The 15,715-nt window shown below is 43.5% G+C and overlaps 1 protein-coding gene across 4 annotated transcripts in view; it reads left to right on the top strand.

The window, feature by feature from the left end:
• Positions 1 to 12,514, top strand: part of PTPRB (protein tyrosine phosphatase receptor type B) — an 84,959-nt gene extending 72,445 nt beyond the window's left edge. For 2 of the 4 annotated variants that reach the window (XM_005280060.3, XM_005280061.5), the window contains 7 exons: positions 2,289 to 2,365; positions 3,168 to 3,302; positions 4,862 to 4,984; positions 5,190 to 5,353; positions 6,236 to 6,371; positions 10,836 to 10,956; positions 11,888 to 12,514. In XM_005280060.3, the coding sequence (XP_005280117.2) occupies positions 2,289 to 2,365; positions 3,168 to 3,302; positions 4,862 to 4,984; positions 5,190 to 5,353; positions 6,236 to 6,371; positions 10,836 to 10,956; positions 11,888 to 11,910 (779 nt within the window). In that variant the 3' untranslated portion in view covers positions 11,911 to 12,514. Of the gene's footprint in view, positions 1 to 2,288; positions 2,366 to 3,167; positions 3,303 to 4,861; positions 4,985 to 5,189; positions 5,354 to 6,235; positions 6,372 to 10,835; positions 10,957 to 11,887 lie in introns of those variants that run through there. The other 2 variants (XR_006176813.2, XM_065558862.1) reach the window with 2 other exon arrangements.
• Positions 12,515 to 15,715: the final 3,201 nt, after the last annotated feature.

Raw genomic sequence — 15,715 nt, 5'->3', positions numbered from 1 at the left:
CAGCGGTTCTGTCAGGGTGGATAGTAGGAATAATAGAAACCTTGTCACATGTGTTTTGTGTGATCAGCAGCTGGGCTACCTGCTCCCTGGTCATTCAGATATAGTCAGTTCAAACCTGTCTAGTGGCCACAGATCACTTATTTGACATCGATAGGTGACAGTCGCTTCCTTCAGAGTTAATAATGAGCCTGCAGTAGCACAGTGCCCCCAGCATGGCACAAGGGGATAATCCTGAAGGAGTCCTCTTTCATACAAGACAAAGATCCTGACTGTACGTGGCACATGAGAATGGGGACAGCCCTGGGGAATGCCTATTGGAGGTAATTAGCCTACCTTAAATAGCCCCCTGCAATTTCAATGGGCTATGGTAGCATTCAGCTTAATTTCTTGCCATGTAGCATTGTCATGTGCCATGGTTAGTTGCCAAGTTTTATCCAGAGGTGGCTGTATTTCAGTAGTGGTGATGGGATCCCTCCATGGGTATGTCTGACTGCAGCTTGGAGGGTGTTTCCCAGCTCAGATAGACAGACATATGGTAGCTTGTGCACTTAAAATAGCAGTGTAGCTGGGGGTAGCATGAGCGGTGGCTCAGGCTACTCACCCACGTACATACCCAGTAGGTCTGGGAGGGTTTGTATTTGTAGCCCGCTAACTCAAGCAGAGTTGCACTTGTCTGTCTACCCGTGCTGGGAAGTACCCACCCAACTGCCGTGTAGAAGTACCCAAAGTGTGTATGGCGCTCTGGTACCTTTATGTCTCAGTCTGCCCTGGATGGGCAACTCTGCAGCCAGAGACTCAGGAGGAATGCTGTCTTGCTCAGTCACCCAGCATTTTCTCAGGGGACTGCACAGTGAAGTGGGGACACTGCTGTTCTGTCAAGGGGAAGACTGTATGCTGTCCTCCATGCATAGCTGGCCCTGCCTTCAGAGGTAAAGAGGGATGCAGCCACAGTCCCACCATTACCTTAACTCCCTACCTCTTTCAAGTAGCTGGCATCCACCAGAGCACAATCAGGGAAGAGACTTGTGCTCTACAATGGGATTGCGCTCACCTGTGGAAAAATGGGGTGAAGTCTCCCTGGGCTAAATCCACAAAGGTACTTAGGCATTGCAGTGCCTAACCACTAGGTGCCCTGCCCTGCCCAGCCCTCCATTCTGAGTTAGACATTTAGTCTCCCCATCAATGCATGAGGGGAGGTAGGCACCCAACACAGGGATCCTGTGAAACCATCAGTGTCATGCAAAAGGAAGGAGACAGGACTAAGGGCCCAGATTCACAAACGTACTTAGGCATCTGCTCCCATTGGTCTGGGCCATTACTTACCTGACAGGCCAGAGGGAGGCACCTCCCTCCACTCAGAATTCTCCACCATGAATCCTCTCCTGACATTAGACACCTGAGCTGGGTAAGCCCAGGCCCTAGCAGATGAAACCCAGACCATTCTCCTGAAAGACAAGAGACCTACCCCACTGTAGCCAATAGCCCTGTGTTTATAGCACTCACTTGGAATGTGGGAGACCTGTTTTCAAATCTCCACTCAGATTTGAAACCAGGACTTGAACCCACAAATCCCACATCTAAGGAGAGTCCCTAGCACACAGGGCATTGTGTATTGTGGGTGGATCTCTCTGTCTCTCCTGTTGGAGCTTTCCACTTAGTATAAATAATTGGAGGAGGGCCTTAAACCTGGATTTCCTGCATCCCAAGTGAATACTCTGGCCACTACGCTTGGGGACAGACGCTCTCACACTCGTTTGTGTGATGGCTGATCCTGAAGGTGTGCCCCAGCATCTCTGGGGTCGGGCCCCACACGTGAGATTGGTGGGAAACCACTAGCTTGAGAATCCTGCTTTGGAGCTTCAGCTTGAGCAACAGTTCTGAGCGGTTCGTTAGCTGTGGGTGGGTATCAGCTGTGAGGCAGCTTTGCACATGCCCACCATCGGAAACGTAGACACTTACCGGGGTAGGCAGGAGTTTAGCGGTAGCTTTGAGTATGCCGGTGGCACCTACATTGTGGACTGAGGTGCCGAACGAGGCAATTACGCGCCTATGGACCTTTGCAGTTCTAGCTCCTTGCATACAATCTCGTTATCGGCCGCCATGTGCCTTGGAACCCCCCTGGTGAAAGGTGTTGTACAAATGTGGGTGGCTATCATTTGCAAACAAACCTTCCAATTCTGACCGTGAAAGTGCAGTTGGTATTTTAACATGGGCACATTTCCATTTATGTGAAAGGGATGAAAAATCAAGACCTAGGCATAAACCTCTTGTAATACATTTCTTCCCAGATGATTCGTCGAGAGTGAAGCTTTCCAACGTAGATGATGATCCTTGCTCAGATTATATTAATGCAAGCTACATACCAGTAAGTGGCTCAGTGGTGTTTTTTATAGTCCTTGTCTCTCTAATGATAATTTCACCTTCCTATGAAACTTAACATGTAGCTAGATTCTTAGGGCTCCCTCCTTTCATATGTTCACTGGTTTTAACTAAAAGTCTGAGAACTGTTTTTGTGTGTGTGCTGAAAGGCCATGTCTGATTGCCATTCAGTTAACTGAGATTGATTCAGTCAGCTCTTAAAACCTCTTCCCTGGATTGCTATAGTCATATAAGATTGTTGTTATAATTGGCCAAAGACAACTTCTGAAAGGTCACTGTTTTTATACAATTTCTGCAAGAAGCACAGCTATCACTGAGATCATACTTCCGGACTTGTATTGCATCCTGAAAGTGTTTGCACCATGTATTATGGTGAAATTGGCTGAGATTACAATTGTGCCCTTTGCCAGGGAATTATGATTGATAATAGCAGAGCCCTAACGATCCAGATTTCAATCCAGAGCTCAGTTAATTAACGGCAAACAACAAAACAAAACAAAACAGTGGTTCAAAATGCCTAGGGCAGTGCTGAACACAATAGAAAGATGAAAAATCTCTGACTAATTCTAATAAATACCTTCCAGCAATATTTAAATACACTGGCACTTTCTCTTCCTCCTCCCTGCTCCCACCAGCCTTCTGCTTCCAGAGTTTAGGGCGTCCTTTAGTTTTCAAGCTGTGGCTGCAGTGAAGATGTTGATGTCATAACAGTGGTGGTTTGTTTGCAGTTGCTATAAGGTCTGTTCTCTGGCATTATAGAAACTAACTGGAATTTCCTGAATTCGTAGGGCAATAATTTTCGCAGGGAATACATTGCGACTCAGGGCCCTTTGCCTGGCACCAAAGATGATTTCTGGAAGATGGCATGGGAACAGAATGTTCACAATATTGTCATGGTAACCCAGTGTGTCGAGAAGGGCCGAGTGAGTAGCGAGGTTTCTTGCTTATTCATTACTATTTTTAAATTTTGTATTTATTATTTGTATGACACTAACACCCACAGACATCAACTGAGATCAAAGTCCCATTATGCTAGGCAGTGACACATAGTAAGAGACAATGCCTGCCCTTATGAGCTTAGAACCAGGTTTTTGAAGCTATTTAGGCACCTAAATCTCTTTTGATTGCAGTAGGAGTTAGGTGCCTGCATGCCTTTAAACATCTGGCCCTTGTGGCCTAAATAGACAAGACAGAAAAGGGATATGTGGGGAAGCAGAGGCACAAAGAGGTGAAGTGACTAATCCAAGGTAACACACAGCGGGTCAGTGAGAGAGCTAAGAATAGAACCCACTGCACAATGTACAAAGGGTTGAGATATGGGAGGACAAAGGTGGAAATCAATAAAAATAATGAGATAAGCACCATGCATTATATGTACTTCATGGTCTATTTATTTAAGGTTAGTATATTACAATTATGAAACTTCTCTGGGCCTTACACTTACTTATTTCACTGTCCATGACAACCTCATAAAACTTATAGTGCTGTAATCCGAATATGAGCCACCATAAAAACATCTTCTATGTATGGTACAAAGCAAGTGACTAAACTGGGAAAACCATAAATATTCTTTCCTTCCCTGATGCCCCCATATAGACACACACAGGTAATGGTTACATCCAAGTCCATTGCATTTTTTTTTTTTTTTTTTTTAAAGCCAGAGCAGCCTCCCTGCATTCCCAATCACTCTTTAAACCAGAGATTGAATTGGGGGGAAGCATGGGAAGTAGCGGTCCACGCGCCATCTTCTTGATTTGTCAAGACAAGACTCTACTCACAGCTGATCTTCTTAATATGATCATCCCTCCTCTTTTCATGTGCTTTCATGTGCTTTGATCAACAGTAAAATAGTTAATAATGTTGACATTTAAATTGCAAACATTAGGCTTTATAATTAAGATACCCTTGTCATGAATAAGACAATGCATGCTTCTTTCAGAGCTGTTGTGTCAGGCTGTCTTCAGACTCAGGTAGATATCACTGAATTGGTTCATACTCTGATCACGTATGGTTGTAAGGTTGTCTTTAGCAACTAAAGATGTAAGGTAAGCATGTAAGGTGTAAGGTTGTCTTTAGCAAATAAAAGAGCTAGAGACTTAAGTACTGGTTCACCGAATCAGCCCAGATCAACCTCTGCTTTAAACATAGTCTAAAGAGTGCAAGCAATCATAACTGTATGTAGAAATGCTTTTTGCTGTTTAGGCCCTGACGTAGCAAAGTACTTAAGCAATGCCTAACTCAATGGGACCTCTTGCATACTTAGTTAAGCACGTGTTTAGGTCCTTTGTTGATTACATGTGCATATGGATTATTTTAGCTGCCTTAATTGTCCATCTACTGATGCATGACTGCTTCTTGCCTCCCTGGAAGCGGGGACAGTTAGGAACCCTGTGCAAAAATTGAGTAGATAAGTTGTTTAAATATGACAGGTTGGCTCCAGCTGTTTGTTATTATTGAAACACTCTTTTCTTTGTCCATACAGGTGAAGTGCGATCAGTACTGGCCCCTGGACCAGGATTCCTTGTATTACGGAGATCTGATAGTTGAGATGCTGTCTGAGTCAGTGCTTCCGGAATGGACAATAAGGGAGTTTAAAATTTGTAGTGTATGTTTATTTTATTTTATTTTATTTTTTTTAAATCTGTTAGGAAAACCTAGACTGGTTAAACCTCACACATCCTGATTGCTCTCCAGTGACCTACTCCCTAGTGGCAGCTGTAACAGAACATGATGTTCATTACAAAGACGTGGTGTGTTAGAACATCTGCCTCTTAACTGTTCTGATTATCCACATTTCTGTGATCTGACAGGAAGAGCAGCTTGACTCAAAGAGGCTCATTCGTCACTTTCATTACACAGTATGGCCAGACCATGGAGTTCCAGAGACCACCCAGTCCCTGATCCAATTTGTAAGAACTGTAAGGGATTATATCAACAGGACTCTGGACACCGGACCAACCATTCTGCACTGCAGGTATAAATGAAAGCAGGATGTCATTGGTTCAGGAAAAGATCTCTACTGTTGGTGTCTGTCAGGGGGTAACTTTTGCTTAAATTTCTATAGAACAGCCCAGGCTTTAATCGAGAGACTGTGGGTTAGGTGGTCCAGAGCACTGTTTGACACACATGCCCTCATCCTGGGAGATGCTGGGTGCCCAACTAGTGGCAGTGAATAACAGTTCTGAGGAGGTCCTGCCTCCAGGTAGGACCACTAGAGCACTGTCCCTGGCACACCTGCTATTCCAGGGGGACCCTCAGCTGCTGCATTCTGGCAGATTTTTAAGTCTCCTTTGCACTGCTGGCTCTGGCCCAAAGTCTCATTACCTCTTTTTAATTAAGAAAAAATGTAACTAGGGGTAAATCTGAGCTGCAAATGTGTGTCCAGATCTTCATAGATGTTTAAGGCCAGACGGGACCATTGTGACCATCTAATCTGACCTCCTGCATAACACAGGCCAAAGAACCTCACCCAAAAATGTAAAGCTTTGTAGGTTAACTACAACATTTGGGTCCTTATTCAGGGTCATAGTCTGAATCTGCTGGTTCATCTCTAGAAAGAAAACAGCTTGAAGGTCTCCTTACAAACAGATTTGGATATATTGAACTGTCAGCCTAACTTGATCCATAGTGACAAACAGGAGATATCACAACCAGTTCTTCTGTGACTCCAAACGAAAAATCTAGCTCCACTGTAAACTATTCCCATCTGAAATCCTAGAGCTGCCACTTGTATAGTGCAGTTAACCCAAAGACCATGATGAATCTATAGCAATGCAAATCTGATCCTTGCCTGAGTTAAATGTAAAGATGGCGAGAGCTTTGACCCAGTGGGTTTGTATTTTCCATCTCTTTTCAGTGCTGGTGTTGGTAGGACAGGCACATTCATTGCACTGGACCGAATCCTTCAGCAACTAGACTCTAAGGACTCAGTGGATATTTATGGAGCAGTGCATGATCTAAGACTTCACAGGGTTCACATGGTTCAGACAGAGGTAAGCTTTGGATATGGCACAGAACGGCACATCTTCATCATTCATATACTAATAATAGTTTGAACACAGAGAGTGTTTCATCTGAGGATCTCAAAGCACTTCACAACTGTTCATAAATTAGGTGCCTTGTGGCACCACTGTAAGATAGTTAACAGATACTGTATAGGGTGACCAGATGAGAGGAAGAAAATATCGGGACACATGGGGGGTATCCGCCGGTGGAGCAAAAAAAAAAAAAGCCAAATGCTGCCGGCAGAGCGAAATATCGGGACAAATTGCGTCCCAACCAAAGATCGGTCAGGACGTGGGACAAACACCTAAATATCGGGACTGTCCGGATTTTATCGTGACGTCTGGTCACCCTAGTACTGTAGCACTTAGAACCTGATCTAATTCCTGCTGAAGCTAGTGGGATTTTTTTCCATTGCCTTCCATGGAGCTGCATCAGGCCCTTACATATCAAGTTCTATTCACATCTTAGAAATAGGGATCACTTCACCCACCACTGAACTGCAGTCATCCCCATGAATGTAATGCAGCAGACCTTTAACAGCACGTTGCACTGGAGTTACTGAGTTATATAAATATATTGGGGAAAGGAACATAAGCATTTAAGTACATTGGAGATGGGCACTAAGATGGATAGCTAGGCGGACGTAAAGGGAGAAAACAATGGAGGATGGAGAAAATTACTCAAGTGTTTATTATTTTAAAACTGTAGCACTCTGACCTTGCAGCTGTGTGGTGTCCTTGTACTTACTGGGCTGACGTGTCCATCTTTCATTATGCTATTGGGAAGAAAGATCAATCTTTTCCTAACGCATTATACAGAAGGGACTGAATCTATTCTGTTAGCACAGGATAAGCAGGTCTTTTATGCTTTTAAAAGTGCAGGAAAATCACTTTCAGAGAATGGTGGCTTAACACTTAGGGACTAATTTAATAACAGAGAGTAATGGACGCAGCTTGTACATTGTCTCTGTGGAACGTGATAATAGAGAAATTGGAGTGGGTTTACTGGGCTGTGGAGCCTGATACCAGTGTAGCTTTTTGTTGCAATTCGGAGGTTATGTTATGGGTGGCTAAGTTTGCTGACATCTGCAAAAGCCGCACATGGGCATGAGGAGAAATGAATTTCATTTCAAGGCTATCTTAATCACTGAAGAGCTCTAGTTAGTACAAAGTCAGAGTTTCCCAGACCTGGTTGTGGATCCTCGGGGTCGGCCTGGCAGAAAGTCCCAATCAGATGCCATACCCAGGTAAAATGTCTGACAGGAGTGTGGAGAACTCATATACTATGCTGTGGAAACAACCCACCACAGCTACCAGCACCTCTTCCATCTTATCCCGAACCCTTGCAGTGATGGCTCGAGTCCCACCTGAGCTCCTGGAGTAGACAGGCTCAATACTGCAAACAGTGAGGATCCCCAGAACAATCCCGGGGTAAAATCGTAGCAAAAATGAAAACTGAATTGAGCCCAGATTAATATTCTGATCTCTTCCCTTCCCAGTCTAGGGAGCGCATCCAGCACAGAAAGAAGTTCTAACAAACCTTTTATAAATGACTTTCTCCTTCTCTTGGTGCTTCTCCCTGTATTGAAGGTATCCCATCATTCTGGGGTGGAGGTAACTACTACATGGGTTGTGTTTAGTAAACTATTTTGGGAAGTGCTGGAGTTCCAGGCTCCACTGAACCTGAAGTATCTGGCATGAACCAGATTCATGACTCATGGCTTCATTAGAAAAACTTCCAAAATCCACTTCTGTATTTGTGTAAAAAGAAGGTTTTATTTTCACCTATTAATTTGGGAGAGCCCAGGATGGGGAAGGTGGGCAGATGGAAGTGGTCACTCTATTATTTATATTGAAGTAGCACCTTGGCGGGGCGGCAAGTTTGTATAATTCTTGGTGGTGCCCAGAACGGGTCCAAGTCCTGCCCACCCACCAACACCTGCCTTGTAAGCCGATATATATTTTTTAAAATAATGTAAAAATGGACTGGAAACCGTAAGCGTTTAACAGTTTCCCTATATTGCACTATGTGGGGGGGCGTGGGGGGGGATGAGGGCTCTGGCTGGGGATGAAGGGTTTGGGATGTGGGAGGGGCTCAAGGCTAGGGCAGAGGGTTGAGGTGCGAGGGGGTGAGGGCTCTGGCTGGGTGTGCAGGCTCTGGGGTCGGGGGTGGGGCTGGGGATGAGGAGTTTGGGGTGCAGTCAGACTACCCTGGGGCTGGGACCAGAGAAGAGGACTCCACAGTCCCCCCCCAACCTGCTCCCCGCTGGCAGCAGTGAGCTCTGGGGGAGGGGGACCTCTCTCTCCCCCCGGCAGCACACTCACGCAGCACAATCAGTGCACCTGCTCCTAGGGACTGGGCTCCTCTCAGGTCCAGGAAGCCCCCTCGCCTCCCCTGTGGTGGCTGCCGGGGAGGGGAGGGCTGCCATCACGTGTGTGCCTCTTCCCCTCCTCCTCAGCCACCGCCTCAGTCTGCTGCCGGTGCCGCTCCCTTTTGTAGCCAGCAGCGGCTGGCGAGAGAGCGCAGAGCGGAGCAGCAGGGCAGCTGCCCACTGCCCAGGGTGCAGGCAGGGACACTCCGGGGGAGGCACGCATGGAGCCACGCATGGAGCCAGGGGAGAGACCCAACCCCGAACATTGGTAGAGCTGAGTCCCCATGCCCTGGATTTGCTGGAGCATGGGCCCATATAACCTGCCGCCCCTGCACCTCAGAGCCCCAGTCATGGAGCAGGGTCCCATTGTGCTTCACAATGTACAGACCCAGAATGAAAAGACAGCCCCTGCGTGAGACATAGATTGTAAACTCCAGACAAGAGACCACAGGAGAGCACAAGGAAACAATGAAATAATATTGGTTAGCATGGTAGGGAGCAGTCTCCACAGCTGCCTAACTGGCAGGGAATCACTGTCCCATTTCACTCACAGCAAGAGCCCTTAGCAGTATTTGCTAACTGAAGATGCTGTGGCCTGGCCAGATTTCCACTCAATAGGTGGGTGGGGTGCAGAATTCTGTTCCCTGGAGACAGCAGCCTTATGTGCATGACAACAGGTTTCATAATTTTCCCAGAGAGAGGACAGTAGAGAAAGTATAGAGCAACAATTAAACTTGTTATGCAAATGAAGAGAAATTGTTGAAAAAAAATTGTATTCCCCGGGGCAATGATGCCTTTAAGGCAAAGTAAAATTAAAAGCAAGAGCCTTAGTATGAGGACGTATTCACTAATGTCTACGGGTCTATGGGTACTATAATACATTTGTCGTGTAATGCTAGTGTTCCTGTGGTCATTGGTCTGAGAGAATGGCCAGGCATGGGGAATTAGCATTTTATGTATAAGCAAAGGCAACCTGGGTAAATAGCAGATCATATCAGTTAGGTCCTGTCCACACTGGTCAAAACAACATCTTAGCTCCTTTCTAGTAAACTATTCAAACACTATCCTTAGAAAGGAGACAACACAGTTCACTTGGCCTACATAGACAAGGGCTAACCTTGCTGGAAAACTAGGGACGTCACAGCCAATATCATAGTCTAATAAACCAGTTTATAGCACATTTAAGTCCTGTCAGCACTGGCAAGGGAAAGAACATAGACTCCTTCTGGTAAAAAACATCCATATTTAAATATAATTTGTTAGAAAAGGATCCCACGGGCTTTCCTTGTCCAGTATAAACAGGGCCTAACTGCACTTCCCTGCCAAGCATGGAAGTAGCCCTGAGCACATCCTACTCTTGTTATCAGGAAGGTAGAAAAACATACTTGACTAGGGCTTACTTCATTGTGTCACATGAGGCTTAATGTTTTGCATGGGTAGCAACAGTGAACTGGAAAGCTGCTATAAAAATCAGTTGTGCAGAACCCAGAATGTCCATGTCACAGGAATTTCTGCTATTTCAAAATTGGTTTAGTTCTGAATTAGAATGAAATGAAATAATTCTGCAATTTCCCAGAAAATTTTGGAAAAATTTCAAGTTTTAAGTCAATGGAAACATTTCATTTTTATTTCAATATTTTAATTTTTTCATTATTTTAACAGTATGAAATGAAAGCTATTTCAAAACTAAAAGTCCATTTTGATTTGGAAAAATTTAAACATTCCATTCCAAATTTGTCAAAACAGAACATTTTGACTTTTTTTGAAACTTTTTTTTTATTTCTTTTTGAAAAGAAATGTTGTTGATATCGACATGCTCCTATAGGAATTTTCAGTTCCAACAAAATGCTGTTTTCCAGTGGAAAAAATTTTCATTGGAGAATTTTCCAAACCCGCTCAAATAAAAATCTTATGAAAAAGATCACATTCCTATAACAACTGACATGGCTTTTTATCTCCCTTGGAACAAAGGTGTTGCAAAACACGCCATGTTTTACCATTCAATGGCATCTGCGTGTAAGACCCTCTTACTCCTTTGCAGATTTCACTCATTTCTGACACCTCCCTCCCTCTTTTCTAGTGTCAGTATGTCTATTTACATCAGTGTGTGAGAGACGTGTTAAGAGCAAGAAAGCTACGCAGTGAACAAGAAAATCCCTTGTTTCCAATATATGAAAATGTGAATCCAGAGTATCACAGAGGTAGGTAGGACAAAGTTATTGAATTATAAAGTGTTTCAGATTCACAATTTAATAGCCAGGGACATATTGCATTATCTCTTGCCTGGGTTATTATAACCTCCTGTCAGACTTTCTTTCTCACCTCTGCTCCCTTCCACTCTATCCAAAATGCTGGTGCTACAGTTGTCTTCCTCTCTTGTCACTCTGGCCATCTCATTCTCCTCTCCATTGGCTTCCCCATTAAATCCCAGCTTCACCTCCACACCTAAGTCTCTGATCTCATTTCCTCCTACACCACCCACTCACACCTTATACACCTCCCAGTGCCGTCACCTTACTATGCCCTTTAGCTTTCTTTCACACTCTTGCTATCGTACACACTATTAAGATGTCCCCTATGATAGGAACAACTTCCAAGCCTCTCTCCTCATTAAAATTCACTCCACCCAAAAATATTTGCTTCCTCCTTCACTTCACCAACTGTCTGTTCCTGGTTTCCCTTGCATATTCTTACTTCACATCTCACATTTGTCTGGTCCATTTTACTTATAAGCTTGTTGGGAGAGAGAAAATGTTTTATGTTCATGAAACACCATGTGTATTTCCAGTGCAACACAAGTGATTTTTAACAGTAATTAGTGACATTTGCTTTCCATTGTTGATGGCCTATCTTCAAAGCCTGGCTCCTTTCTCAAGTGGAAAAGAATTTGGTGATCTGACTCCCACCTCCACATGTGAGAGGCCAAAGACTGAAATAACAGGAGTTGTAGAACTCCTGACTGAAGTGTTATGGCGGAGCTGTGAGTGGGAACTTGCTCAGTGCCTCCCTCTTGTCATACCAATCGCTAGACAGTGCTGGTGCTCCGCCACTTCTCCACACAGCATATTCATCTGCTAAAGATGAAAATAAAACAGACTGGTGATTTTTCTAATCTGTTTTCCTTGCTTTCAGATGCTGTTTATTCGAGACACTAAGAATGTAACAGACACCTGCTTTTGTGATCAGATCTGTTAACTTTGTGTGAGTGAGTGTGCGTGTGTGTGTGTGTGTGTGTTTCATGCACTAGAGAAGCGCCAGACATTTCTATTGAAGCTTTGTATAATTTATTGGTCTGGTGATTTTTTTAAAGATATATAATTTAAGTGTAATAGATATTATTGTATATAATTGTATTTTGGTGTTATGTAAATATGTATTTTTTCTATAATGTTTATATTAATATTAAGCTTCAGATAATACTATTTTTCCATACTAAAGTTTTTAGGAACTTTTCTACATAAACTATTTTAAACTGTGTGTCAAAAAGAACTGCTGAGTTATGTATTGGCACTTAATATACAAGAAAAATCCATTAAGGATAGCCAGCCTTTTTAGCTGACTCAGTGTTCACAAGATGAAATAAGATACATGTTAGATAAAAGATAGTAGTCCTACACAGGAATTCTAAACTTTAAATTGATTGCTGATTGCTTGTGATTTGATCAGAATGGATGAAATCCACAATGCCAGGGCACTGCAATGTACCATTTACCAAAAGCTCATTAACATCCAAATAAAAAACCGTCCACTTCACTATGAGCAACTGTTTCACTGTAATCTGAATGTTAGTGAAAAAATATTAACATATGTTGCCTTGAAGTTTAATAGAACTCGTCTTTTACTCTGATGGGAGGTCAGATTTAGATTTGACCTACATGACTATGTAAATAAATGCATACAGCAGCCAAAGACAATAAATAAACTACACGTACATTCACCCAGACTGACATGCAGAGACTTACTTCTGTGAGGATGCAAAACCTGGCAATTTTTATCCCTTTTTAAAATAAAAGTCATTATCAAGAGAGTTTAAAGAGTAGGCTGGGCTGGATAACATCAGTATAGGCCCCCCCCCAGGAATTTACAGATTTACAGATGCCAAAGATGGAAACAGTTTTCACAGTAATAGTGGCATTTAAGCTGCCATGGCTCTTTATTGGAGATCACTTTTCCCTTGAAGATACTGTAATCTGACCACTCCAATCAATAGCATTTGTTTCTTTGTGTTTATAAAAACTCACTTTGAATTAACAGGAAAGGGACTGTTCACTATTAAAATATAATGAAAGCTTTGTGTAAAGAACAATCCTTTCCAAAGGAGAAAGGGAAGGCTTGGTAGTTCGGCCTGCCTTCCGATCTCCTCCCACACGGGTTATCTGGCGAAAGCTTAGCCTGCCACAAGACAAAAACTTAGAATATTTTTGTTGAAAGGAAGGGGCAGAGCTGTTTGGAGGAGAACTTGTTCAAATAAGCCTCTGATGCTGTAAATTCCCTGTTCTTTGGCATGTCAGTACCCCCACTGCAGGCTGTGTGGCCCATAGAGTTTAATGCTGTCCCAGCCAGCAATTCAGGAGAGCCCCAGCTGTGAGGAGAAAACAGCTCCTGGTCCATAGAATTAAAATAAAATCATGTATTAGGGTTGAGAAGAAGGAACTGAGCCTCAGGTTCCAGGAAGAGAGAAGGACATAGGCCTTTTTTTTGCATCTCTGCATGCTGGGGTAGTCCCTCCCTGCTGCAGAAATACCCATGAAGGTGACAATGGAAGAGCAGAGGAAAACGCCAAGGCTGCCCTTGCAGAATTTTCCTCAAATTTTCCACTCAGTGGATTGGGTGCGTTTGGCCAACACAGAACAAGCAGGGATTTCTACTCAAAAACACTGCAGGTCACCCAAATTCCGCTAGATAGACAGGACCATCCCTACAGTCCCTGTGCCTCGCCACTCACTCTGGCATCCCCTACTCCTAACCAGACACCCTTCCTGCAGCTGCTCCAGAGACCTCCCTTTATACAAGGTTTCACAGCTGCTCAAAAGCTTTAGGCTGCTTTAACTGTTTGGACAATTTTGTGTGACAATGACTTTGATTCCCTGGCCTGTGGACCCCTTGCTCCACAGGTGAACCCCCAGACAAACAGAGTTTAGCCATAAAGCAAGTGCATGTGCACGCACACTCTCACTCACTCTCTTGCTCTCACTTACTTTATCCATAAAGCCACCACTAGCCTTCTTTATGTGCGCTGGAGTCCATCCTCATCTACTTCCCTGCTTTTTGCAGCAGTGATTGAAGCATGAGGTTAGTTACCATCAGTACAATTACACTTTGAAGGAATATCAAATGTACCATATACATTATTCCTCACGAGCTAGTACTATGTCATTTTTTTCTGCAAAGGAACTGAAACCTGTTCAATAGTGTACGCTTGGCGGGCACGAGTCAATGATTGTAAATGGTGTATATATGTAGTTCATGGTTTTCAAAAGCCTACAAAGCATATCCCTCTTTTTAAAGTTGTTTTCCTGCCGCTATGCCTGCAACGTGCACAGATCAGCAGCCAAAACATGATGTCGTAGCCAAAGTCTGTTTTCATCATTTCTTTATGCTAACAGTACCTCTAGGTCATGAACTTTTGCCTCCCGTCATTTAATAAAGTGATGAGCAGCCCTAAACAGTCGCATACAGTGCTCTTGAACAGCTTCCCATTTCTCCCTAGATATGTGACAATGCGCGCGCGCACACACACACACACACACACAATGACTGGTTCTGCATGCTAGCTAATAAGCTGACATAGTCATATGGAGCCAGTATAACTAAGAACAAATAAATGGCAGAAGCGCTGTAATATATTTGGTGCAAGCCACCAGTTAGTATAATTAATTATATTTATTGTGCCTTGAAGTAGAATGCCAGAACCGATAGGGAACTGTTAAAGCAAAAGGCTGGACTATAAGGAACTGCAGTACTGAAGAAAGACAGGTGTTAAGGAAAATAATCTTCAACTGAAGATTTGTATATACTGTATGGCTAAGAATCCCCTTCTTGATGGTTTCCAATTGTAAGGTTAAAAAGCAACACTCGATGTTGTTAACCCTTGAGCTAGGATTTGCACAGTTGGGGCCCAAGCTTGTAAATCCCCCTCACCCCCACCCCCACCCCCACCCCCAATGTGACTAGTCCAATTAAGGGCAATGGGACTATTTACATGAGCAATGGCACTTACGTACATCATCATTTGCAGGACAGGGCCCTTCATTAACCATTTTTTTGATTGACAGGTATTTAATAACAATTGTGATGAATTGTTTTAGTCTGTGCAATACCAATGCAAGGCCTACTACCTATTTTAGCAAAAACTTTCATATAACATAGCTAGAGATTTAGAGAAGAGGTTTTTTTTATTTTTTTTAATTACAACTAGGTCATTGAAATAAATGATTGCAATAGACACACTGTGACGATGTCATGAAAGTGCAACTCTATAAATTATATCTGCTGCTATAGTTATTTATATGGCTTAAAGGTGCTTGATAAATGCCTGCCAAAAAAAGTACTCCTTTGGCCGCTACATAAAGAATTTCCCTTCAGCTGTAGTGCCCATAAAGTCCTAAGAGCGGCTTTGTGTTCAGCTTACATAATATGCCATGGAGTTGATGCTGTGCCTTGGAAAGCAAAGTGCTACAACAATAGACAGCAAAGTGAGACCAAGTACAATTCAAAGTTACTATGCCTAAACTGCGTGGCAATGGCCTGAGAGTTACCATCTGGGAAAAGCGGGGGGGGGGGGGGGAGGGGGTGATCTGCAGTGACTTGTCCAAGAGCCATAGAGTGTAGCTACTCATGTGTAATACTGAGGTATGGCTTACAGCAACTGCATGTCTTTGTACACAATGCACTAGCCATAACTAGCATGGCTCGCAATTGCATACAATTAGTTGCCTGTCTGGCAATGCTTCAAGGACA

The sequence above is a fragment of the Chrysemys picta genome, chromosome 1 (assembly GCF_011386835.1).
Source record: "Chrysemys picta bellii isolate R12L10 chromosome 1, ASM1138683v2, whole genome shotgun sequence".
NCBI lineage: Eukaryota > Metazoa > Chordata > Testudines > Emydidae > Chrysemys > Chrysemys picta.
Note: the sequence above shows the minus strand (reverse complement) of the source record. Positions and strands in the feature narration are given on the sequence as shown.